This window comes from Hippoglossus hippoglossus, chromosome 6, assembly GCF_009819705.1.
Source record: "Hippoglossus hippoglossus isolate fHipHip1 chromosome 6, fHipHip1.pri, whole genome shotgun sequence".
Classification (NCBI taxonomy): domain Eukaryota; kingdom Metazoa; phylum Chordata; class Actinopteri; order Pleuronectiformes; family Pleuronectidae; genus Hippoglossus; species Hippoglossus hippoglossus.
This window is the reverse complement of record NC_047156.1, coordinates 26486064-26511901: the sequence shown is the minus strand read 5'-3', so window position 1 is coordinate 26511901 and position 25838 is coordinate 26486064. Positions and strand designations below refer to the sequence as shown.

The 25838-nt window shown below is 40.5% G+C and overlaps 1 protein-coding gene across 2 annotated transcripts in view; it reads left to right on the top strand.

Moving 5' to 3' along the window:
- The first annotated feature begins 638 nt into the window (after positions 1–638).
- The window catches only part of glg1a (golgi glycoprotein 1a), a 32652-nt gene continuing 7452 nt past the window's right edge, over positions 639–25838 (top strand). Inside the window, exons 1-17 of one of the 2 annotated variants that reach the window (XM_034587369.1) lie at positions 664–1026; positions 9528–9557; positions 10183–10269; positions 10855–11070; positions 13674–13877; positions 15380–15451; positions 16573–16759; positions 17135–17349; positions 18190–18311; positions 19627–19728; positions 20102–20255; positions 21417–21458; positions 22497–22721; positions 23637–23699; positions 24002–24115; positions 24425–24513; positions 25478–25595. In XM_034587369.1, the coding sequence (XP_034443260.1) occupies positions 691–1026; positions 9528–9557; positions 10183–10269; positions 10855–11070; positions 13674–13877; positions 15380–15451; positions 16573–16759; positions 17135–17349; positions 18190–18311; positions 19627–19728; positions 20102–20255; positions 21417–21458; positions 22497–22721; positions 23637–23699; positions 24002–24115; positions 24425–24513; positions 25478–25595 (2376 nt within the window). In that variant the 5' untranslated portion in view covers positions 664–690. Of the gene's footprint in view, positions 1027–9527; positions 9558–10182; positions 10270–10854; positions 11071–13673; positions 13878–15379; positions 15452–16572; positions 16760–17134; positions 17350–18189; positions 18312–19626; positions 19729–20101; positions 20256–21416; positions 21459–22496; positions 22722–23636; positions 23700–24001; positions 24116–24424; positions 24514–25477; positions 25596–25838 lie in introns of both variants that reach the window. The other variant, XM_034587370.1, reaches the window with a different exon arrangement.

Genomic DNA, 25838 nt, shown 5'->3' with positions numbered 1-25838 from the left:
ATGGTCAAAAATCCCTCAACAACTGTGACCAGTGATCAGCAGCTGTAAAACAGGCCTCTCCACGAACCCTCCAGACACAAACACTATCATTACGTAAAATGAACTACATCAAGAAGATTATAGTTGAAGTTTATATTATAAACCATTAACCACACTGTGTTTATGAACTAGAAGAGAAATCATTTCCTTGTTGAAACCAGTTCTAAGTACAGTTCACCCTCTCATCTATACTTAGCATTTTTAGAGGCAGTCCTATGCACTTATATGATTACTTTGATATATTCTTAAAAGTTCGGCTTTAATCTCGAAATTCCAACTTTATTCTCAACCTGCAAAAATGTAAAACAAATGTCTCCTCTGATTTAATTCAGATCTTTTATAAATGGCCTCATCTCGATTTTGTTCTCATGCCTGACCCCAACACTGCTGCTGGTCCCCACATTATCACCCATGAAAATGAGCTGTAGCTATAGCTGTCCAGTTTCAGATTCATTTGCAGAACACGTATTGATGGTGGTTATCTGATTGGATGACACAGAGCACGAAACCCACATTCACTCGTGAATTATTCATGAGCTGTCCGCGGTCATCCCGGAAGGAAAGAAAAAAATCTGAGTGCATCTTTATTCTTAGTTCCCAGAATTCCCGACAGCCCCTGAAGGCAGCAGCAGGCTGACTGGCTCTGTGAAGATGGCGGACTGTATACGTGTTCCTCTGCTCCTGCTTCTGATGTGCATCTTGTCGGCCGTGCATCATACCCGAGGAGACAACAGTGTTGTCTCCAGACTTACTGGTAATGCTGATAACCTGCAGCAGAATCCCGCCGGTGGTCCGGTGCCGGCTGCGGTCATCCCGGTAGCCGCTGAGAGGAGCCTGGTTGCTGGGGCCTCGCTGCCTCGGAGGCGCTCTGCCGGCTGGAAGTTGGCAGAGGAGGCGGTGTGCAAGGAAGACCTGACCCGGCTTTGCCCTAAACATTCTTGGAACAACAACCTGGCGGTGCTGGAGTGTCTCCAGGACAAGAAAGAGGTAAGTCAGCGGGACTGGGACCCGTGGCTGCTGGGGAAGAAGCGGGGTGTGACTGACGAACGAACCTGCTAATGTTAGCTGCAAGTGTTAGCCAGTCGCTAGCCCTGGTATTGAGAGAACGTCACGCCGAATGCCGGTAGAAAAGTCTTCCATTTATGACTTATGATATCCTCCTCAACATGGCACAGGTCACAGTGCAAGGCTGCACACAGTTTAAAAGTTGCCAGGGTCCACTCTTTAATTCGTCATGCTGCAACTCCACTAATTGCGCTTGCCTTCCCAACGACTTGTGAGTTTTTGAATCCACGTCGCCTCACATTTCTCGTCTCACCTCAATACATGGAATCTGAGCGGCGTGCTACCGATGAGGAGTAGAAGCACAGGGTCCCACTGAGGTCGAGCTGCTCTGTGGTGCTGTTGTCAGCCGAAATGAGCAGAAAGGGCAGCTGCTGACGAAGGGCTGTAAGTTCTGCTCACCTCCGTCATGCCGCTGCGAGTAAGATCATAACAAACTGGTACATTATCAGGGCACTTTCTATGGTTGCAAGGCGACGTGCATCTGGACTAGAACTTTCCATGGGCTAAATGTCCAATTGTTCGCATTCGTTGCGAACCTACAGGCGCGACGAACCAGAGGAACAATCCAGCACCAGACGTTTTAGATAGACAGGTAACCTGGTAACCTGGTAACTTGGTTAGTTAAGCATAAGGCAGCTAATATTGGGTACCTTCACTATGTTAGCCATGCTAGTCTAGAGAGCCACCTCAGCCTCTCGCTGGGTGATGTTTGCCTTTGTGTAGGAACGGTAATGACAGGGTTTCTCTTGCGTTAAGACCCTAGTGTTACACAGCACTGACCCGTAATGACTGGTTGCTGACCATAGCTAGTTATTGATGACAGGCGGGATCGACCAGGTCTAAGTTGGTAGGTAGCTAACCTTACTGTGAGGCAAACAGCAGTTTGAACCCATTTGTCTGCAGAGGCTCTCTCTTCTCCCCGGGGAAAGGTGGTCAGTGTCCTCCCCCTTCGGCCCGGGGATGCACCACCATCTCTCGTTTACTCGCCATTATGGTTCAGGGGTAGTAAATGTTGCCCTGACATGCTAAGGCAATAAATGGCCAGAAAAAGAAAAATCTACACCGGACTCGCCCTCAAAAGCAGTACCAAGGCTGTTGTTTTTTCATTTCAGGAGTAAATCACACATTTATAAAGCAACTATAGCAAATGGAAGTACTGCACCAAGTCACCTACACCCAGATTAACAGAGGTGTGACTTGGCTGCAGAACCAAGTACCACCTCATTGGCACAGTCATTTTTATCAGCAATCATTTCTTTGATTAATCAGCTCAATTTAGTCAATGTACTCACACAAAAAGTGAAAACATTCTCTAAATACCAGAGGCAACATTCACCAGCAGCCTCACCAGTAAACAGCCGATAAGAGTTCTTTGTTGCTACACCACCTGTTCAACAAGCTCCAAACACTCAGGAAAGCCACATATTCAACTGCTCCCATCCACTTCGCTATATTTTACACAACCTCAGTGTACTTGTTAAGCTAATAGTGAACCCTTATGAACAAGCACATAGGAAAGCTATCCTTATGTTTACTGGCAGCCTCATCTGCCATATATCTTGTCACATTTTTGTAAACCTGTAACGTCAGGCTGAGAGAGCCGCCGCCCCCGGTGTCGCAGCGTTACCTGCTGGGATTTGATGACTTCCGGCAGAGGGAGGATGGAGGAGATGACCCACACTGACTGGTCTCTGTCCTCCATTCAACTTCACTCAGTGTTTTCATTAGTTAGTTAACTTGCATTTAACATTGGTTTCCAGAGAGATATCGATGGGTTTTTACAGTATAGAGACCTCACTGCTGTCCAGATTATTGTTGCTGCTCAAGGAACTCAGGCATGCTGTATTTTTGTGAACTTGTGATTTCAGGACACTAGGTTGTTGTTGTGACCTTTAGGCCCATTCAAGCGCATCCTGAGGGATCAACCTTGTACTGTGGCTGTTGGCCGGGTGGCAGCTGACTGCTCACTCACTTCTTTAAGCTCATTAGCTTCTTGTCCACAGCAGAACTGCAGCAGACCCAGAGCTCTCTATACACTGCAGCAGGAGCTTACAGCAGCTAAGACAAGCCTTGGTCTGTGCCCATTATCTGCTTAGTCAAAATCACAAGACGCCGTCATCTCTGCTGGGAACAGTTTTCATGAAATACTTACAACTACAGAACAGTAGCTGCTAAGAAAACTATATTTTTTTTAAAAGAAAGAGACGATTTGGGTCAATAAAAAATAAATGACTCTTGATCACTTCAAGCATTGAACCTGGCTCACATTCACACATGACTATTCACTGCTTTTCTCTCATGTCTGTCGAGCAACACAAAATTGTAATTACAATATTTAAAGTACAAGTGCCAAACCTTTGTTTGGTCAAACTTCTCAATGCCTGCATCTATGCCGTGCAGAAGAACACAAAATGTTGTCCAAATGAAGGACATAAATAAACAACAGGGCATAATATGAAACAAAAGACATTTTTCTATTGTCACACAATATATATTATCGCATTGCACAGTCCTGGTAGTTTGAGGCTGCAGGCTGAAGACCTTTCTTATTCAATTTTGAATATTAATTCAATAGTTTTCTTTGAATGTCGTCAGATGTAGCCCCAAATTATTTTTCTAAACCTTGTCTATAATCTACAAAGCCTATAAACTGAAAATAACATTTTATTTCTATACTTGAGCAAAAGAAAAATATACAATATACATCTTACAATATGTTAATGAGTTATTGATTTAAAAGAACAAAAGAGGCTAAACAATTTTAAAAGAAACTTCCTCAATATAATAAATTCTTAAACTACAAAAGGAATCAGTCCATCAGTTAAGCACCTGCCACCTCTCAAAAGGATTTTCTAACCTCATATAATCAAATATATAAATAGGTTGTTCAGAGCTTTTATTTTTTTCATTTGGGCCCAAAAAGAAAATCTAGCAGGTGTAGTCACCAGACAAAACCTTCAGTGGGTGTTGTTTTGGATCAGAAGTGTCAGTGTGAATTCCCCCGAGTCACCCAGCTGGCTCTCTGCTGCTGCTGTTCTCTGGTTCCAGGGTGAGATTAAGAGCTGCTTTTAGAATTGTAGCATTTTTGTGTGTCTCCGGCCTGCCCACTGTCAGTTCAGCTGGTGGCTGTGGTTTTGTGTACGTGGTGCAAAGCCTAAGAGTCCAGAGGGAGGAGGCTCTGGAGATTGAAGACTTGCTTCGTTATGGCCGGTCGGTTACGTGAAGCCTCTGTATGTCTGCTTTTGCTTTGTTCTCTCTGTTCAAACCATTTTGTTTACAATTTAAGTAATTATCGATTAGCACAAGTTGCAGCATATTGCATTTTTAAAAACCGAGTTGTTGTGCAATGTTCAGCCTGTTGAGCAACACAGGGAGTGGGACCCCTAAACTGGGCAGTGTCAGTGCCTTGCCTAAATCTCTCTTGGAGCTTTGATCCTGACTTTTTCTCTGATAGCCAGGAGTTGTATTTTTACATCCCAAAGAAACGTCAAGACAGTTCAACTGCATCATAAACTGCATCCGCCAAAACGATGTAACAGTTTGAATCACCACATCTGTAAAACTGTGAACAATAACTGAAGCAAAGAGTATGTGGACACCCTAGCATGGGATCCAAATGCAATCCTTGAACAGGTTACTCTAACACTATGAACATTTATATGCTGCTCCACTCCTCTTGGCTCAGTGTTTCCAGCAGATGTTTAACCTGCTGCAGGGATTAGCTCTCATTCAGACACAAGAGCATCAGTGAAGTCCACCACTGATGCTGGCTGATAGAGTCTGACTCACAGTTGGAGTTCTGGATCAACTCAAGGCTGTTAAATGGGTTGTTGAGGTCAGGGCTCTGTGCGGGCCAGTTAACCTCTTCACATCAAACTTGGCTTTGTACTCTGAGGCGTTGTCAGGCTGAAACAGGGAGGTGCCGTTCCCAAACCGAAGTTGAAACAGCAGTGCAAAACATCACGTTAGAGATCTAATCTTATTATAAGAATTGTAAAAATGTTTTGGGATATAAAACTGGTGGGCCACCACAGTCAAGGTAGTAGATGGTAAACAGGTTGTCAGTCCCAGAGTCAGTTTCCTGATTGAGGATAAAAACCTGTGAAGCAATGATTAAGCAACATTAAGCATCTCTGGGTCCTGAATCACCAAAAGTATACTGAGCTTTAATTTGTTGTGACATATTTATTTTGAAACTGTGCCAAAAAGACAAAAAAATTGTTCCTGGTTGCTAAGCAACACCCCTTTGCACCCTCTCAGCATCTAGTGTTTGTGTGGTCCTGTTCATCCAGGCTTACTGTTGATATTTTCCAAAACCCGTTCAAGTGATCATCCAACTGCAGCTTAGTTTTAACACCGTCATCACCAATATTTAAAAGAGGCTTTATTCTGTGTTTGCGTGTGTGCAGTTTATTTGGTTTTCCTGGTTGTGAAGATTTATTCTTCTCTTTCTTCTGGATTTCACAGTTTGATGAAATGTCAGCATCCCCCACTCTTTTCTCTTCTGTGTGTGCTTTCAGTGGTGAGGAAAGCGCACACATCTGTCACACACCTGAACTGAATACTGCCCTCTCCAGCTGTTGAGTAGGAAAAAAAATAGTAGTGTTTTCTGGGTGGAGAGTCAAATAAAACTGGATAGAGTCAGCTGAAGCTGGAGTGAGGTACAGGCTGACCTGAATCAAGAAAAGTGGTTGAACACTTTCTGTTTGCTGATGTGCTGCCTCCAGTCAACCATGGTTAGTCTTTAATTAGCTAATTGAAAATGTAGCATGCGTTGCTCAGCGTTTATCAGTGTGGCTGCACAAAGTTACCCCGTAGCAGCTCCCAAAGACGATTCGCTGACTTTCCTGCTGCTTTGCTGATGTTCACCAGAGCGTCGCATATGTGGCTCTTTTTTCTGCTCTGTTATCTTCATGCAAATGGGACAGATTTTGCTGAACCTGCTCATTTTTAAATATATATAAATTGTAGGGATTGGAATTGAGAAGTGGTTCCAATTGCCTTTGAGCTCATAAATTTGTTGCATTGATACTTGCATATTTTTTTGGCAGCTACATTTTGCCAAACAATAATGTAAAAGTCACACTGCGTTCAAATTTGCAGGAGGAAGGAGTATAAGAAACAATCCATAGTGTGGCTTCAGTACACAAAGAAAGATGACAGTGCTGCTTTGAACGTCTGTGTAAGAGCAGCAATATTCTGAAAAATCTATATAAGACAGATTTGTATTTGTTATTTTAATACCTGCAAAAATACTCAAATGTGGACATATGCTTTATATGATAGTTCACCCTCAGGTTGATTCATTGCGGGCACCTTGACTATTATCTGACATTTTATACACCACACAAATATAACACAATCAATGAAATAACTATGATGTTATTAACACTTGGCACTGACATAATCATTGCTGGTTTCATTTCTGAAAACTGCAGAAAGGAGAATGAATGTCATATTCTTCTTGTGTTAATATTCTCTGTTCGGATAACACAGATACCAAATAAAAATCCAATGGTTGACTTTGCCCTCTGATTTACAGAGGGTGAGTCTGCTTTAAGACCGTCAGAAGTTTCCAGTAATCCTGATTGGTGCTTATCAGTCACAACTACCAATGTAAGAAGGAATCCATTCCCATTGCAGACAAAAGCCAGATTTTAGTGGGTGTTAGTGGGTTTTTTGACCAGTGGAAATGGGGCTTAAACAACCAAATGCAGAGTAAACAATCTGCTAGTATCTCCATTGTACGTAAATGGTCGTGTCATGTGTGTTGGTAGTACTGAGGGAGATTGTTTCTGATAGAGAGGGTTTCAATGCTCGTCTGGACAGAAATTGTTGTCATGAAAATGTTTTAGTGTGGATGTCGCCTTAATAGTTGTGTTGAAACGCTCTTGAAGATGAATGCTGTGTAAATGCTAACACCTAGCTGCTGTTCTCTGTGCTTCTCGATTCAGAAGGTGTTGGATATGGCTGGCTTCCCTCTTAATTCCCTACTCTTCTTGTCTCTACATTAGAGGAGTACATCTTCACTAGCCTCACGAGATAAATATGAACTCAGTATTTATTTAAAAGGTGCTTTAAAAAGTATTATGTAACTGTTATTACAATTGTGCTGCAATTTACAAAATAAGGTTTTCAATTCAAAAATCTGACTACAATAGTAAGTCTATGACAGTGGTCACACTCATTTGACATTCATTCAGTTTAGACAACCTAAGGCTTAAAAGGACAAACTCTGTATCAAGGTGTCTTTCTCTCTCTGCTCCTCTTCCTCTCACCTAGTTCCAGTTAAAGCTCAGCCTCATGGTTTTCCCAAGACGAGAGCTGATTACGTTTAATGTAGCTGCAGCTATTAAATGAGATGGAGATCTTGAAAGATTTTTCATGTTCACTGAGTGCAGCTGGAAGGATGGTAAACAAAAGGAGGCTGAATATCAGCCTGATATGAATGGGTTTGTCATCTGTGTTGGTTTAATTTCCTCCTAATGTGTGTGATTACAGCTCCAACAGCTGGACAGCGATTTTGAGTATGAACTTGTTGGGCCTGAACAGCTAATTATCCAGAAAACTCAGAATTTTCTCAGTTTTCATCAGCTACTTGGTCAGAAACAATCTTGTTTCATCATTGTTAGTTTATTTGGGCTTTAAAATCAGTGTTGTATTGACTAGATAAGAAGTTTTTGTTTTCTTAAACGTTTACTTCCCCTGCCTAGCTGGACACTCTATGTTCTTTTTACCCTCTTAAAAGTTTTTTTTTTGGTAGTTTTTCCTTACTCTTGTTGAGGGTTAAGGGCAGAGGATGTCACACCTTGTTAAAGCCCTATGAGACAAATTGTGATTTGTGAATATGGGCGATACACATCAAATTTGATTTGATTTGACACACGCCCACATTAATCACATTTTCACCAGTGTGATGTGATGTCTGCCTTTTCAGTCCAGAGTTGGACAGAACATAGTGCAGAGGTGGGGTTTTCTCTAAAGACAAGAAACTGAAAAAAATTCTAATATCTCCTTATTACTTTTGTACATTTTTACACTTTCATACACAGACATGAGAGCCCAATCCATACTTGATTTTTGCAGCTTATTTTAGGGTTATGTTTGTATGTATGTATGTACGTATGTACGTATATGTATGTATGTATGTACGTATGTATGTACGTACGTATGTATACAAAGACATGCATACATCCATAGTTTTTAACACATGCAAGTGTAGCCAGCTGATGACGTTGATTCTCCTCCATGTTTTTTTGGTTTTTATGAAGTCACGTTTTATCATGCAAGTTTTCCAGACCCCAGTTAGGAAGGTAGCAGTAATGCACCTCAAAGTTGTTTGCCAAGCACCATAATAACAGAGAAGTAGAAGACTCGCATGAGTTTATGTGAGATCCCAAGTCACTGGAATCACCACTGTGAAATTGTTTCCTACAAATTGTGGCCTCATTTTTTCTAAAATCGTTTAAGAGTTGAAAATCCTCTCGTGTGCAGCAGGTCTAAAAGATCCTACTAAACATTCAGACAATAATGAAAGGCCCTTTTTCTTTTAGCGGTGGTGGTGGTGGGTGTGTCAGCTGTTTCGGGTTAGTCCAGGTCACATTTCTAAGACAATTTATTTATTTTTTTCCGCCCTGTTGACCCACTGAGTCTGCTCAGTGCAGTTTATAACATCGGTCTGTCCTCTTCCCACCCTACTATCCTGTTGTCCTGTTCCTCGCGTTGACCAGGCTGAGACCTGCTCATCACACTGCGTTTACTGTCGGTATGAAGGGCATTGTAACACTAGTGTGTAAAATACACTGTAAATAGGACCTACCACACACGCGCACGCGCACACGCACACGCACAGACAGACAGACAACCTATTCCTGGCCCATGCTGTGGCTGCTACGTGGTAAACAGTCAGAAACTCTTCATTCATTTGCAGAGTTGTTATTTCAAAGACACTCACACACACACAGCAGTTGGCCCTCCTTTGGGAATACAGCAGTGATTTGGGGTTTTCTCTAGTTAAAGGGGAGGGGAGCCCATTGGTCTACAGGGGCTTGGCATCTGGTCAAGGCAGAAAGTCAGACATGTCACCTCAGGTCAACACAGCACTGCATGAAAATAACACAGAGGCCACATTGGACCCGAGAAGCTGTGTTGTGAGTCAGGGGCTGCCTCACTGGGAGGTGGCCACCTATGAAGGTGGACTCGATGACAAACACCTAAACGCACCATCACTCTACAAATAAGCTTGCAATGATGATGGGATGTGTGGGAAATTGGTTACTTGCGAAATGGCAGTGTGGTTGACCCACTGTTCTATATTTAGTGTTCAACGACCCCAAAGGACATGAAGTTCTGCAGGAATAAACTTGAAAGTATGTCGCACGTTGCACTCTAAATCACTTTCTTTCTTTCTTTCTGTCTTTCAGGAGACTGAGATTGCTGCCGAATGCAACCATGTAAGTGACTTCTGGTGCCACACCCTAAAACACAACCTCCCAGCATGCATCATGTTATCCTTTAATTCCATGTGCCGTATGTGCAGTCTAGAAAATCTGACATTTCCAAAGACATATGCTGGAATATCGTACTTAGCTATTTGTTGAATTGTAGTCAGTGGATGTTTAGACAAATGGACTAAATATGGTGCAGGGTAAGGGACAAAATTAAGACTACTTAGAAGTCAATGGAAGCTTTCTCCTTGCAGAAGCCAGTTACTGATCTGGCTGATGCAGTGCTGGAAGCACTATCAATATTGAATTTCAGCACTTTACGTTTGTATTGGTTTGAATGTTAAGCATGAAATGTCATTCTTGACCCATAAGATAGTTGCAACCTAAGAGAAGGGTAGAATGTGCATAAACTGTTTTCAGTCAAAACAAGAGTTGACAACACATCATCCACTATGACAAGTTGTACAGTTTGTATGAAAAGCACTCAGTGCCCCAGGAATCTGTCACATTTCATTCTTTTACCACATTGATAGAGATTGTGTAATTAAGTTTTTGTTAATACTGGACATGAGAATAAGAAAAGTGAAAACAAAATAGCCTGCAGTAGTTTGATGTGTCTTCTCTCCTCTAGCTGCTGTGGAACTACAAGCTGAACCTGACCACCGACCCAAAGTTTGAGTCTGTAGCTGTGGAGGTCTGCAAGACGATCATCTCTGAGGTCAGTTCCTCACACCCGATCTTTACAGCTTCCTTGCTGTTTTTTTATTTCAATTTTCAGAAAATGACTGACTTATTCAGACTTATTTGTTTTGCAGGGTAGTGCTTGTAATTGAGTGTTAAAGAATCACCCCTAATCTCATTGATGTTTTCCCACTATTATACAAGCCTCAGTTTGTTTTCAGTTTTGATACAGCTGCTATTGTTGCCTAAAGAGAATTTTGAAACTATAGTCTTTTCAATGTGAGTGTGCCTCTTGGATTTATGTAAACTATTTGATGGTTTTATTTTCTGAATGTTGAATTTTGCTCATTTTAGTCAGTTCAGGTCTTCTAGTTTGACGTTCACGTGAATGGGAAAGTGGTCTCAGACACTGCATGTCACGTGTGGGAAATTAAAACTTTTTGAAGCATCTGAATCATGCCTCAATGGCAGCTGAAGCTTTCTGGACACAATGTTTTATTAAACTCACTTCTGTGCTGTATCCTTTATTTATTATTATTTTTCAAGACAAGTTCATTTGTGCAGGACCTTTCACTAACAAGGCAGTTCAAAAGTCGTGACACTGTCTGCTCTCTTCGCACAGATTAAAGAATGCGCGGCGGAGGAGCTGGGTAAAGGCTTCCTGGTGTCCTGCCTGGTGGATCACCGCAGCAACATCAGTGACTACCAGTGCAACCAGTACATCACCAAAATGACCAGCATCGTCTTCAGCGACTACCGGCTCATCTGCGGCTTCATGGACCAGTGCCGCGAGGACATCAACACTCTGCGCTGCGGCAGCATCAGCACAGGAGAGAAGGTGAAATTTAAAACCTGAACTTAGTGTGTTTAAAGATAAGAATTTGACATAGCACCAGCTGCATGCATTCACTCTAATTATATTGGGGTGCTATATACTGTAGGTTATTTTCTGTTGAATTGACTACAGCTCTCATTGAACTGTTAGGATTCTTGTTCAATATTTCGGTAAGAAAAGTAACCAAAAATCTAAATATTTCTCACAGATAAGCTATTTTGTAATTTTTGTTTGTTAATAAGTGAAAATATGTATATACATTACTGTATGTATATATTACTGTACGTATACAGTAATGCTAATAACAATAATGAGTGTACATGCTGCATACTAATAATAATATACAGTGATAGCATAGCAATTATGATAACAACAATAATAACAATAATATTCTAATAATGGTAATAGCTGTAATAATGCACTAGTAATAATGTAGTTATGAAGCCAGAAAGGGATTTATGACTAGCACCATATACAAACTTATGTAAGAGGTATATACATACATACACACAAGCAACAACATATTAATATATAGATATGATATATTATATGGTAAATAGTCTGTATTTATATAGTGCTTTTCTAGTCTTGATGACCACTCAAAGCGCTTTAGAGTACAGTTATGCCATTCACCCATTCACACAAACATTCATACATACAATGCATCTATGGGCAGCACAAATCATATCTATGTATCAATATGTTTTTGTCAGTTTTTCCTTACTCTTGTTGAGGGTTAAAGGTATAGGATGTTGCTCCTTGTAATCCCTATGAAGCGAATTATAATTTGTGAATATGGGCTAAACAAATACAATTTTATTGATTAATTGAATGATTAACAGTTGAAACGTGCTCCAGTCAGTTGTATTGTAAATACTGTACAAATGTGTTGAGGCCCAGGATATGGGTAAGCAATCTAGCTTTAGTCATAATACAGCTGCCACCATGATTCATGATTTGGCCGCAGCTGTGATCCTGGATCTGAGACGATAAAGCCCAAGGCCTCAGGGGAAGAAGCCAAGTCAGTAACATGTCACCGGTCATGGACAAAGTCGCTGAGTTGTCTGACAGGATGCAGATACTTTGGTCGAGATGTGGTGTGCGGCTTGAATGCAGCTGTAAAAGATCTGGTGATCTTCAACAGATTTCTGTCAAGGACCATAATCCAAAATTGTTGCACCAGTAGAGCACAATGATTTCTTGATGGGTGTCTGACCAAGTGACTGACCTGTAGATTTCCTCAGCAGGACAGGTGAAATGAAGTCTGAACAACAAGCGGTGAAAGTGTTTTTTAGGGACTCTGCATTCTCGTCGAGCAGCTAAAGTGTTTCCAGATTTTGTGATGGGTCTGATGAACCTTTGTCACTGCTTCCACTTAGAAAAAAGCTGGACTGAGAAAAGAGAAGTTTGATGGCAGTTTGTGAGCGAGCAGAGCAAATTAATCTTTGAACGTGTTTTCCTTCTGCTGAGCCAAGCTAAACCCTCATAAATATGTTAGACATGCAGTTATTATGGGATATCACATCGTCACAATCAGAACTCAGAGCAAATGACTCATTTGTCAGGGGGAGCGAGGTGGTTTTCATTATCAGGAATTTGTCACGGCGGCTGACTTCTATGTGATCGAGATGAGACTGACTCCAACCACACTGAGAAAATGTAATACATATGGTCGTGGTGATACTATAATCCACACAGTGGAACATTTGTGAGTTTGTGTATTAGGCACGTAGATAATTATTGTTTTCATTTACAATTTTTTGTCTCTGTTTTGGTCTTCAAAATGTCAGGACAATTGACAAATACAAACAAAAGATATTTAGTTTAAAACCACAAGGGAAAAAGCAGAACACCAGATCATTGTGGCTGATGAAATGATCATGCAGTAGCTGCTGTTGTACCAGGACAGATATAGACACATCAGATATGTTGAGTTGAGAAACTTGTGGTGTCATAAAAATGGCTGCAGTGTGGATTTAAATTAATAATTTTCTGAAACTAAGGTTATTGAACTTTGGTCACTCAAACACTCAAGTAAAACTTCAAACCTCTACTGTTCCCCAGTGTTGCTGAGCACTAATGCCTGTATGAAAAATTGTATTTTCACATATGTACTTTTGTGTCACTAGAGCAGAACCTTTCTAAAGGGTCAGTTAAGCCGTATAATAATAACAACTTCGTCTGGATAATACACAGAACAAACTGTCATCAGTTGTTATTGGTTTATAATGATGAAATTGTCCCAGTGAATTCTGTCAACAGTCTGTTCATATTCAAAGTAACAAGGACATGGTTTGTTATTGAATTTGGGAAAGCTGACCCTATTAATAAGGCTTGTGAAGAAGTCAAAGCAAAGGACAGAAGCTGCTGTGATGTACTGTAGCTGTTGAAAGTAAGAGTTTAAAGACAATGTCTGTGTCTTACTAAATACACGAAGCATGAGGCTGATATAAACAGGAGTGAATGAAATGAAAGAACATAACAGAAATGATTATCTGTTCTCCTAAAATGAATCCTGGTTGTAACCGAGCTAAACAACATTGACCGTGACACTGAAATCTACCTGCTAAAACTCTGCTGTTCTTGGATCTTTGACCTCCGTGCAGGACGTCCACTCTCAGGGTGAGGTGATCGCCTGTCTGGAGAAAGGTTTGGTACGGGAGGCCGAAGAGCAGGCTGGGGCGCACACCATCAAGGAAGACTGTAAGAAGGCCATCATGAGAGTGGCTGAACTGTCTTCAGATGACTTCCACCTTGACCGCTACCTCTACTTCGCCTGCCGCGAGGACCGGGAGCGCTTCTGTGAAAATGTAAGGATTTATACACATCTCCACAGCACCAGGAAAAGTCTAATTATTCCTGATCTCGAGTTACATCTATTGCACTTCTGTCCGCCCTGGGAGAGGGATCCCTCACATGTGGCTCTCTCTGAGGTTTCTACCTTCTTTTTACCCTGTTAAAAGGGTTTTTAGTAGTTTTTCCTTACTCTTGTTGAGGGTTAAGGGCAGAGGAGGTCACACCTTGTTAAAGCACTATGAGGCAAATTGTGATTTGTGAATATGGGCTATACAAATAAAATTTGATTAATTGATTACAGCTTTGCAAAAGAGCAGACTATCACCATAGTATTAATTCTTATTTCCCTTCAGTTAGACTGATTTCAGCTTATGCTACAAATTGTCTATCCTGCTTTACAATAATATACATTATAGGATGTGTTTCCCCATTTAATAGTTTTAAGTCGCTTTTGGTCGCATCTTGTTAAGCCCTATGAGACAAATTGTGATTTATGAATATGGGCTATTCAAATAGAATTTGATTGACTTAGGATGTAATCACTTTGCCTTTTCTTTTTCTGATCACTTTATTTTTATAAACAAGTTAATCAGTTGCCTGCATTTTGAAACTCATTGGTTTTTAGCAACTGTTCTACTTCATTTTGTGCTTTTTAACTCGGTTTTCAGGTCAGAAAACATACTGAATATATTTTTATGAAACGATCAGATCTAGTATGGAATTACTATAGAGTCAGTTCTAATCAACAACTCCTAATGCTGGTGATATTTTTGTTTGTTAAAATGATCTCTTTGTTAGATTAGGTGATTATAGAGTCATAGATTATTGTCATGTCATAGAGATGACAGACAACACATTATACCCCAACCAATCAAGACAGTAAACAAACATGGCATCAGAAGCAGTGTGTATGACACTGGCTGTCTTGTGCTTGGAAAAGCCTAAAAACGTGTGTGTGTAATCATTATTCCTCATTTGTGTACAGTTTCTCTTCTTCCGGCAGAGCGTTGTTAGCTGTGATCCATTGGTTAACGTCACAGAAATGACAAAACCCATCGTGGAAGCTTAAAAAAATCAATCATGCTCGTCTTTCTTTTAGGAAGCTCTGAGGAACCCTGGATGTAATGTCGGTTGTTGACCATTATAACACACTAACCAATCACATGTTACACCCTATGCCCATTGATCATTTCTTAATCCCATGTTTTCTGGGTTGGGTTATAATGGGGCTGATATTGTGAAGTTGGACCCCTTCGATAGGCAGCTTTGTACGCTTTATTTTCTAAGTAAGTGTTAAGGAGTAAATTAATTTGAGAGAAAATACATTTTCTTTGACAGTGAAAGTTTAGTTCCTGAAGATTTCTTAAACACACTTAAAGAAAATACAACCTGATTTCCAAGTCCACTGTTAATGTTCTTAACATCATCTGTGACATTACCCTCACCTCTGAGTTATTGAATGATTAAGTAACTCAAGCTGTGGTGTAAGAAGTGTTCTTTTGTTTTGATTTTCCAGACACTGGCAGGAGAGGGACGAGTTTACAAATGCCTCTTCAATCACAAGTTTGAGGAGGCAATGACTGAGAGGGTGAGTACTGCTCACAGTCCAAGAATTTATTTTCTTCACCATCTTCGAGAGAAATTTTGTAGATTTACATTTTCACCAAGTAGTTGGGTGGTTTTGAGCATCTCTAGGTTAAAATACTAATGCACAAATATGTGTATATATACTGCTCAAATAAATTATTTATTGATCTGGATAAACGAATTATTCAAGTTGAAAATCTTTACTGATGTACATTGCATAATTTGTTGAGAACTAAATGACAAAACAACAGTCAGTAGAAACAAAAATTATCAACCTATTGAGGGCTGGATTCAAAACCACACTGAAAAGCAAAGTAAATAAGCAGACCCTTTCACGCCTGCCACACATGCTCAGTGTGAACCGGCTCTCATCTGTGAAGAGAACAGGGCGCCAGTGGCAGACTTGCCAATTCTGGTGTTCTCTGGTGAATGCCAATCAAGCTGCATGGTGCTGGGCTGTGAGCACAGGTCACACTAGAGGACTCCGGCCCTCATGCCGCCCTCATGGAGTCTGTTTGTGACAGTTTGGTCAGAAACATGCACACGTGTAGTCTGCTGAAGGTCATTTTGTAGAGCTCTGGCAGTGCTCCTCCTGTTCCTCCTCGCACAAAGGAGCCCTGTACTACCTGTGCAACCTGATTGGGCTGCAGGTACCTCCTCTTGCTACCAGTAGTGACAAGGACATGAGCAGAACACAACTTGATTTGGCCTCTCCACTGCACCTGTTGTCACTTTCATTTGCACCAAAGCAAGTGAAATTGATTCACAATCACTTGTGCTTCCTAAATGGACAGATTGATATTCCTGAAGTTTAACTGACTTGGTGTTGTACTGTGACGATTAACATTAAACTTTTAAAATTCCCATGTTTACTAAAGTGTGAAATAATTTGAGGAGAAATGAATAGAAAAGGAATATTATAATATATCTATCTGTATATATCTATCTATCTATCTATCTATCTATCGATATAGATAATGCTGTAAATTATTTTGTTACATTGAAAACCGATTATTAACATCAAATTCTGTGAGTAAATATCCCACATTAGATTGTCTGTCACATCAGAGGCAAATAGTTATTAGCTCTGTTGTAATGCTGATGTTGGCTCCATGTCCTTAGTGCCGCGAGGCGTTGACCACCAGGCAGAAGCTGATTGCTCAGGACTATAAGGTGAGCTACTCGCTGGCCAAAGCCTGCAAGTCAGACCTGAGGAAGTACCGCTGCAGCGTGGACACCAACATGCCCCGGGCTCGAGAAGCTCGTCTGTCCTACCTACTCCTTTGTCTGGAGTCCGCTGTGCATCGAGGTGAGCATCTCCGCCTCATTGTGAACCTGTCAGTCACTCTCAGTCCCAACCACCAATCACTGTCCTTGATTGTTTGTTGGGCAGCCAAAGGCCACTATTAGCTGGATTACCTGTCAGTCACTGGTGTGTTTTCACCTGTGATTTATTTACTTGTCAAATACACAATGAGCGTCTGTCAGTTTGGCTCACGTCTTATCATTAGTAAGAACTCTAAGAAGAAAAAAACCATGTGCTCTGAATGTGAGCAGCTCAGAGAAAGTGAAAAAGAAGAAATATACCTGATAATCTGATAAAATCTTTTCAGTCCAGTATTTTATACTTAAACATGCCCCCAAAGTCTTAAGTGCATGTGTATGTATGAATGTATGTTGTCAGGTCGTGTGGTCAGTGGCGAGTGTCAGGGAGAGATGATGGACTACAGGCGGATGCTGATGGAGGATTTTTCTCTGAGCCCGGAGATAGTGCTGCAGTGTCGCAGCGAGATCGAGGGTCACTGCTCCGGTCTACACCGAAAAGGACGAACACTGCACTGCCTGATGAGGGTCGGCCGAGGAGACATGGGAGCCATCGACCCCAACTGTCAGAGGGCGGTAAGTCTACATTAATACGTACTATAATCTAGATTGGGTTGGGAATAATACCTTACCTTCAGCACCAGCAATACTCGTCTGGTAAATTTTTAAAAATATTTAGTTAATTTATATGTAGCAGTAATGTGTCAGGATAAACCGACCTGTAACCACTGGACTGAAGCAACATGTGTACACATTCAGTTGAGGCATGTGGATGTTAACCGGCTGGGAGCGAAATACTCTGGTTTTATCTCACACTCGGCAAACTAATGACATTGTTTACCCATATGTAAACAAGTTGTTGATCCAACCATTTCTCCTCAATGTGGTATCCAAGGAACGCCTTGAGAAAATCCCATTATTTGGCAGAAACGATTACTTGAACTCGAGCGTGAACTGATTCGAATATGGGGATCAATGGTCGAGGTCACTGTGACCTCACAACACACATTTTTGTCAATAACTCCTATGCCTATTATGATAAAAATACACTTGATATGTTTAATAAATACATGCTCCTAAGTCATACATCTATAAATTGAGTCTGGAGAGACATGGATATGAACAGAGCCTCCGTGTTGACGTGGCAAGTTCAGCAAGTCAAGTCTGTTACAGTGAAAAGTTGTTTTCAGGAATCGGTAAGGACAAAGTTAAAAACCATGTTACTTAACAATTTTCCAGATGTCATACATTTAGTCACAGATCCTTGTTTTCGATACGGAGACCCACTGGTTATGCTGCCCTGTCTAATTTTAGCAGTAAATACTTAATTTCCCAGAATGTCTTTCAGCACCCCACAGAGCAGAACCCCAGCTGTTTTTTTCCTTTCTTGATAGGAATATTCCTCTCTGTCCTTAGCTCCAGACTCTGATTCAGGAAGCCGATCCAGGAGCCGACTACCGCATCGATCGAGCACTGAACGAGGCGTGTGAGTCGGTCATCCAGACTGCCTGCAAACACATCCGCAATGGAGACCCCATGTGAGTCGTCCTCCCACTCTTCAATGCCTTAGCTTCACACTTTCTTGGTGCTGTGTTCGTTGTAAACCCGCCTGTGGGTGGAATGTGGGCTGTTTGCTTGGCCTGTGGTAATGCTCCGAAGCTACTTCAGAATTAAACATATAAACAGTCGATGGTGCAGAGTAAAGTTAGAAAATGTTGTGTTCATCCTACCTGGTTTATCTACAGTGAAGATTTTATGGTTAATGTTTTTCATGAAATGAAACTGTATTTGCTTTATAACACGCGTGTGGCTAACATAAGTTAAAATCATTTACTTAACTGGTGTTATTGTTTTCATACATTGTGTGTCGGCTATTTCAGAGGTCTGTTAAGCAATCAACACTCATCATCTTCAGAGTTCACACCTTTTCAAAATAATAGCGCTGCATTACAGCTGTACACTCAGCGTTATAGCAACAAAACAAAGTTGTGCTTTTACTTTGAAGACAACTTGCTAAAGAAGAATTGATTCTATTAATGTTGCTGCCGTGATGGAAATCATTGATCTGGCAGTGATTTTGCGCAGCAGTTTGACCCAGTTGGCAACCGCTCCTGTTAGAGAACGTAAAGGTCGGTCCACAGACTAAAGGCATACTGCACAGGCAGCTGCTGGGCACTGGCCATCTGTTTATTCAATTTGTATTAATACTGAATGTATAGCATGTCCAAATCACACCAAAACGGCACTGCACTTTCCTGGGCCATTAACAATATGCATGTTTGTGTGAAGTCAACAAGATGAACAGTTCTCGAGATATGCGTTCCACAGATAGACAAACGTTTGTGGAATTAGTTGGTAGATATCTTGTAGCATGTGACTGGTATATTTTAATAAATCACATGGTTTTCACTGATCAAACCTGTCAGTTTGAGGGTTGACGAAATAACATGAACATGTCATAAAAACACACCTGAACTCACATGTAACTATTATTATGGTACTATTTTAGAGGTGTGTGTGTGTGTGTGTGTGTGTGTGTGTGTGTGTGTGTGTGTGTGTGTGTGTGTGTGTGTGTGTGTGTGTGTGTGTGTGTGTGTGTGTGTGTGTGTGTGTGTGTGTGTGTGTGTGTGTGTGTGTGTGTAATCTGATTTAAAGAATCTATAAAAAGTTTAAATGTTAAGGTAAAATGACCTCTGTTCATTACAAATGATCATGAATTGATGATCATTCGGACGAGCAGGTTATACTGTGTGTTAAAATCTATATTAATATTGAACTTCTAATGATGTCTGCAGTGTTGTGTTTGTTGTGTAACATCGGTTAGACGTGAATATATTGGTGTTGTTCCTGCAGGATCCTATCATGTCTGATGGAGCATCTGTACACTGAGAAGATGGTAGAGGACTGTGAACACAGACTGCTGGAGCTGCAGTACTTTATTGCCAGAGACTGGAAGTAAGATGAACGTTTTTTATGCACAGTAAACAAAAACACAATTGGGGTTTAGATCAGAATCTTTAGGGAACAGTGACTAAATTCAAGTAATTTTTTAAGTGTATTTCTGTTTAAATTTTAATTACAGTCGGAATTGTTTTTTAAAAAGAGCTTGGTAAAACTACACTATCTTCGCTGGTTGATAACCTTCCAACAGTAAATAGTCTGTCTTTAGTAGGTATTAATGTATGTTTTGTGTATGTATGTGGCTATTATATTTTCAGTAAATGTGGTCCGTATTGAGCCGCATTAGTACGTAATGTTTGAACACTGACACATGAGGTACCCTCAGTGAACAACCCATCTGTTAATCATGGCATGTGCTGCTGCTCAGGCTGGATCCCGTCCTGTATAAGAAATGCCAGGGGGATGCAGCTCGGCTCTGCCACACTCACGGCTGGAACGAGACCAGCGAGATGATGCCGCCGGGTGCCATTTTCTCCTGCTTGTACCGTCACGCTTACCGCTCTGTGGAGCAGGGGCGCAGGGTAAGTCTCTACTGTGATCACTCCGGTACAAAAGAGACTTTTTGTCTCATTTCCTTTTAAAATAATTTTAAAGGATTTGTTCACCCAAATGATAATACTGTTGTCTGTCTATACAGATTAAAGTTTGACATATACCAGCTCACACAATTACAAATAATTGCAGTTCTCATTCTGAACTATTTTACGCCACACAAAGAAAATTCAGAATCTATTCACATGGTCATTACCAAATGATTCTGTGTTACAGGGACAAAATGTGTTTGATACTGTCACACAGGATCAACAGCAGGAATGTCAGCAATGGAGATCTAAAAAAAAAGATTGTTGAATTAAAAAAGCAACAAGCGTCAGCTAAATGTTTAAAACAAAAATATAGATATTAGGGGCTGGGACGATCAATACTAATTACTACAATACTAATAATCTATGCAAAACTACTACAACACTTTGTTGCAATTTGATATGACCATTTAGTGCAACTGTTGGTAATTTTATTTAACACTAGACAAAGGCTAACAGTTGAATCATACACTTCGATAGAACATCTAAGTCATATTTCTAAAATAAATGCTCATCACATGTCAGTCCGTCTGTTAGAGTTTCATTTCAGTAGCATACTCCTTTGTTCTGGCCTCAAGCAATGCTAATGAAAAATCTGGATGTAGGATAAACTCTGAGGTTATGGACTGATACAGAAGTTTCCTCCTTTTAGTGAAATTAAGCACTGTTATGATAAAGTCAAATAAAGAACAGTTCTGATTAAACTAATCAAAGTAGAATAACTGATGCTTTTACTCAGGAAGGAAGTGTTCATGTTGTTGCTGTGAACTTGAAAGTCTCAGTCAAGACATCTGCACAACAACAGTTAGCTGTTAGCAGAAGTCAAACTGTTACTGGTCAGCGGTGCGGTTTGAACGTGTCGATTTATTCTTTGACTGTGACAAAAGACAGACTAAGAGCTCTCCACTTCACATGCTGATGCTAATCAGCTAGCATCAGCATGATCATTCTTAATTCTGGAAAATTTAAGTGAATTACTGTTGTTTTTTGCCCCTGACAAATATACATTTATTACAGCAGGTTGCTGTATGCAGAAGATAATAGAGCCAGTGGTAAATACAGTTTTTGTGAGCTTTCTCACTGACCATAATATTCTCATAGCTGCCTGGTGGGCCAGCTGAAGCAGAAAACCAAGGTTTTACTGTGAGTATGTCCTGTTGCTAACAATTACAGTAAACCGGACGTCTGTCAAGATGACTGGTGGTTTGTTGGGGGAAGTGATTTATGTTCTGGTAATTCTTCGCTGGTATTGGTGCATGTGGGAGCTGATTTTCAAGAGTAATTGGTAAACTGAAGTGAGCTACTGCACTGTGATGTGAATAATCAATACTTAGCTCCAGATAATCTTGATGTGCTTATATTCATTAATCAAATGCAGTGAAACAAGTTCTTGGTAAAATCATCAGTGTTGCATTTGCTTTAAAATGATACTCCAAACATAAATTCTCAGCCTCTGTAGGTCTGGGCACACCAGAATTTACACTGCTAGATTTTACAGTGAATTTAGCAAATTTTAGTGGAATCATGACAATCAGTGGATTCGTTTTTGGGTTAACGTCAATCTGTGTTAATTTGTTTGACGTTGATGAACTTTGACATGTCATTTTCATGTCATTGCTCCACAGAAGAGGAATAGGGAGTTCATCAATCACACATGTCTTGTTAAAGGCTCCAACTTATTATTTTTTTCATTCACTGATTAATTTATTATTACTGTTATTATTTTCTTGGGTAATTGTATATAAAATAAAATTGAAAATAAAACTACTTGACGCTGTTTATGCAGCCCTATTTTGGCCAAACAATGACAAATTATTCTTAAAAAAACCCTTTTTATGTTCTGACCGTGGCTCTGGCTGTCCTTGACGGTGTGTGAATCATGTGTGATAGTGAAAGTGCTGTAAAGTGCTTTTTGAGTGGTCATATATATATATATATATATGATGATGATGACCACTCAAAAAAAAAAAAATATATATATATATATAAAGTTTTTCTTTTATTATAAATCACTTAATAAACATACAAATCTGCATATTTAAAATGGCGACCTTTGAAAAATGTCTGTGTAAAGGATGGAAATTCTGGAGTGGAGTATCAGTTTAAAGCTTCAGTGAACAATAAAAGGGAGCTGTTTCTCTGGTCTTTTTCTAACTGGACATGGTAATCGTTCTCCTACAGCTCTCTCGGGACTGTAAGGTGGAGGTGCAGAGGATTCTCCACCAGAGGGCACTGGACGTGAAGCTGGACCCGGAGCTGCAGAAACGCTGTTTGACCGACCTGGGGAAGTGGTGTAGCGAGAAGACTGAGGCAGGACAGGAGCTTGAGTGTCTGCAGGACCATCTAGAGGACCTGGTGTCCAGCTGCCGAGATGTGGTGGGAAACCTGACAGAGCTGGAGTCTGAGGTAACTACCACAGCTGCTGCAACTGCTGCTGCATCCCATAATACTCTGGTTCAGCGGCTAACAACACATGAAAGCCTTTGGGTCGAGCAGGCAGGAGGCCGAACATAACATAAATTCTGCTGTGGAAGTCGTGTTTTGATTTACTGCTCCTGCATCAGCCCTTATTGTCAAAATCCCATTGTCTTTCCAAGTTGACATCTTTGTCAGAATATTCTACTTGTATGGCTCCACTTTTTAACCCTGAAACGTTTTCCTGCTGTATTCTCACATTTCCCATTTGACTAGGGGGATAGCAGGAAAAGTTCAGAAAAATTTCCAAAGCCGCTCACTCCCTCTGATAGACATTTGCTTTCGCACGTGCAGCAGCTCTGGAAAATGTCACTAAAATGTCTGGTGTTCATTGCATATCTGAAAGCAACTTAAATTTACACTACATAATCATTCTAAGTGTGCAGGGCTTGTATTGGGAATGTGACAAAACAAAGTAACTAATACTAATAACGAGTACTCTACCAATATATACATGTAATGTTAACAATAAAATGTATAAGAAACTGCTTTTGAAAAATGTACCTCATGATAAAGTGCTTGCTTTTCAGAAAAAGAAATGAAAATTAGTTTATGTGAACTTTTATTTACCATTTTAACTTGCAAATTTTAAGTCTTTTATATATGTTTCTCTTCAGTTCAAATGACATTTATAATTTACCATTTCCACTGAAATCATGACTCATCCCAATCACATTATCTGTCAAAATAATCGTACTATGATTAATGCCGACCCTCAGGTTGGGAACTTCCTCTAACCAAATCTAATTCTTACAGTGACTATATATCAGCAACGTCAGAGCTGACTGATCTGATCTTACTGGATGTCTTGTGTTAACTGCATCGCTCCATTTGTTCTGTCCTCAGGATATTCAGATCGAGGCACTGCTTATGAGAGCCTGTGAACCCGTCATCCAGGCCCACTGCCACGTAAGTCTTTTCCAACGACTACTGAAATCCAGTTTAAGTAATAGGAAGAATTTTTGAATTTTTTGGCACCCAGAGAAGAGATATGCTGCCTTGATATAAGGAAGTCCACTGTATTAAAACTGGCCTCTAAAACCAAAGTACTGAAAAGAGAGAATAAAGCAGGAAGGATTTCAAATGGACTCTAAATGCATGATGAATAAAATTAGTATTATAAAACTCTAAGAGATTTAATTGTTGCAAATGATTCAGATCTCAAAAAAATACTGCCTCTTTTTTAACGTCTACATGTTTCTGTTTGTCAGGAGGTAGCTGATAATCAGATCGACACTGGTGATCTGATGGAGTGCTTGGTTCAGAACAAACACCAAAAGGAGATGAATGAGAAGTGTGCGGTGGGAGTGACACACTTCCAGCTGGTGAGCAGGCCGGTCAAATTCTGCTCAACACGAGAAGTCTTAAAGGTTCAGTGTGTAGTATGCAGTGGCTTTGAGTGGTGAAGCGTGTAGCAGAACCAAAGGTCCTTGAGTAAGAACAAAGGCAATAATCCCTTTCAAGAGCAAGTGTTTGGTTTGTCGGATGTTGGCTGATAGATCCCCCTAAATCCTCCACACTGGACGTTTAACCCAATTCTCAGTTATATCACTTAAAATGAAGATGCAACTGTGTAGGCATTTGTTTTCTGTTAAATCTGTCACTAATAATAATGTCTGTGTTTCTTTCCTCAGATTCAGATCAAGGATTTCCGTTTCTCCTATAAGTTCAAAACAGCCTGCAAGGAGGACGTCCTCAAACTGTGTCCCAACATCAAGAAGAAGTAAGACCCACACACTCAATCATGAGAAAAAAAAAAGGCTTCAGACAGATACAGCAGAATTATTATATATATATACACACACACACACACACACACACACACACACACACACACACACACACACACACACACACAGTTATTGCTATAAAGCAATGCTAATGACAAACCTGTCATTAGGATTGACTGAGGTCAGTAGATAATAGCCTGATATCGAGGTCTTCTACCTGTCACTTGCAGTACTGTTTGAATTAAGTTATGTAAAGTACTGTTTTACTTACCTTAAATATGTTACTACAATAGCTCAGTGTAAACTATAAATGAAACATGTATTTAGGAGTAAGGGTGATGAAATAAAAACAAACTGTTATATATGTGAATTATGCGATGAGAAAATCTGTCTGTTCACAGCTCAGTCTCAATATTTCAGTTTTAGCCACAACTTGTAAAACAGAAATGTAAAACAAGCTTGGTGCAGTTTATAGCAGATATTTTGACAAACCTGAATGATGTTACCAAAAATCATGAAATACCCGAAATCCAACTTAATGTCCAGAGGCAGGTCGTAGCTCAGGCGTTGACTCCTATCAAATAGCAATGGCCCAAACCAAGCTCATACATAAAAAATGTATGTTGTAGTGATTGAAATTAATGTAGATTTCAGACGTTAAAGTTACAAAAGTGATGTTTTTAAACACGTGCGCACACAACACTAGAAGCGCACAGTCAGGACATCAGGGTTAAAGTGAAGTTTACCTCTCCAGTTATCTAAAACAGCCCATGAACATGTAAAACCTGGGATGAAAGTGACAACGGTTAGTTTTTTATGGGCTCACAGGACAAAATGGTTGGAAGCCAAACACTTTCTTTTTGCTGTTATTTCCACAACTTATTAACAGACTCTCCATAGCGAGAAGTAAAAACAATCCGACTGAGTTGAATGACCCTATGTTTTCCTGTCATTCAGGGTGGACGTAGTGATCTGCCTCAGCACCACAGTGAGGAACGATACGCTGCAGGAGGCCAAGGAGCAGCGGGTGTCTGTCAAATGTCGTAAACAGCTCCGGGTGGAGGAGGTAGAGATGGTACGTTCACTGACACGGCAACATCACAGTCGGTCACCTGATGTCTCACAGAGACAAAACAGCAGCACAGAGACGGGGAGTCTGTAATAACCCCAACAATGCTCACTGCATTAATGAGACAAAACAAGTCGGTTGACCTGAACACAGTTTTGTAGTCAAACTGGAAAGTTACAGAGAGTTGTGTAAACCGTGCTGTGTATGCTAATTGCCGAAACATTACGGGTTTTACCTTTGTGGCTGATC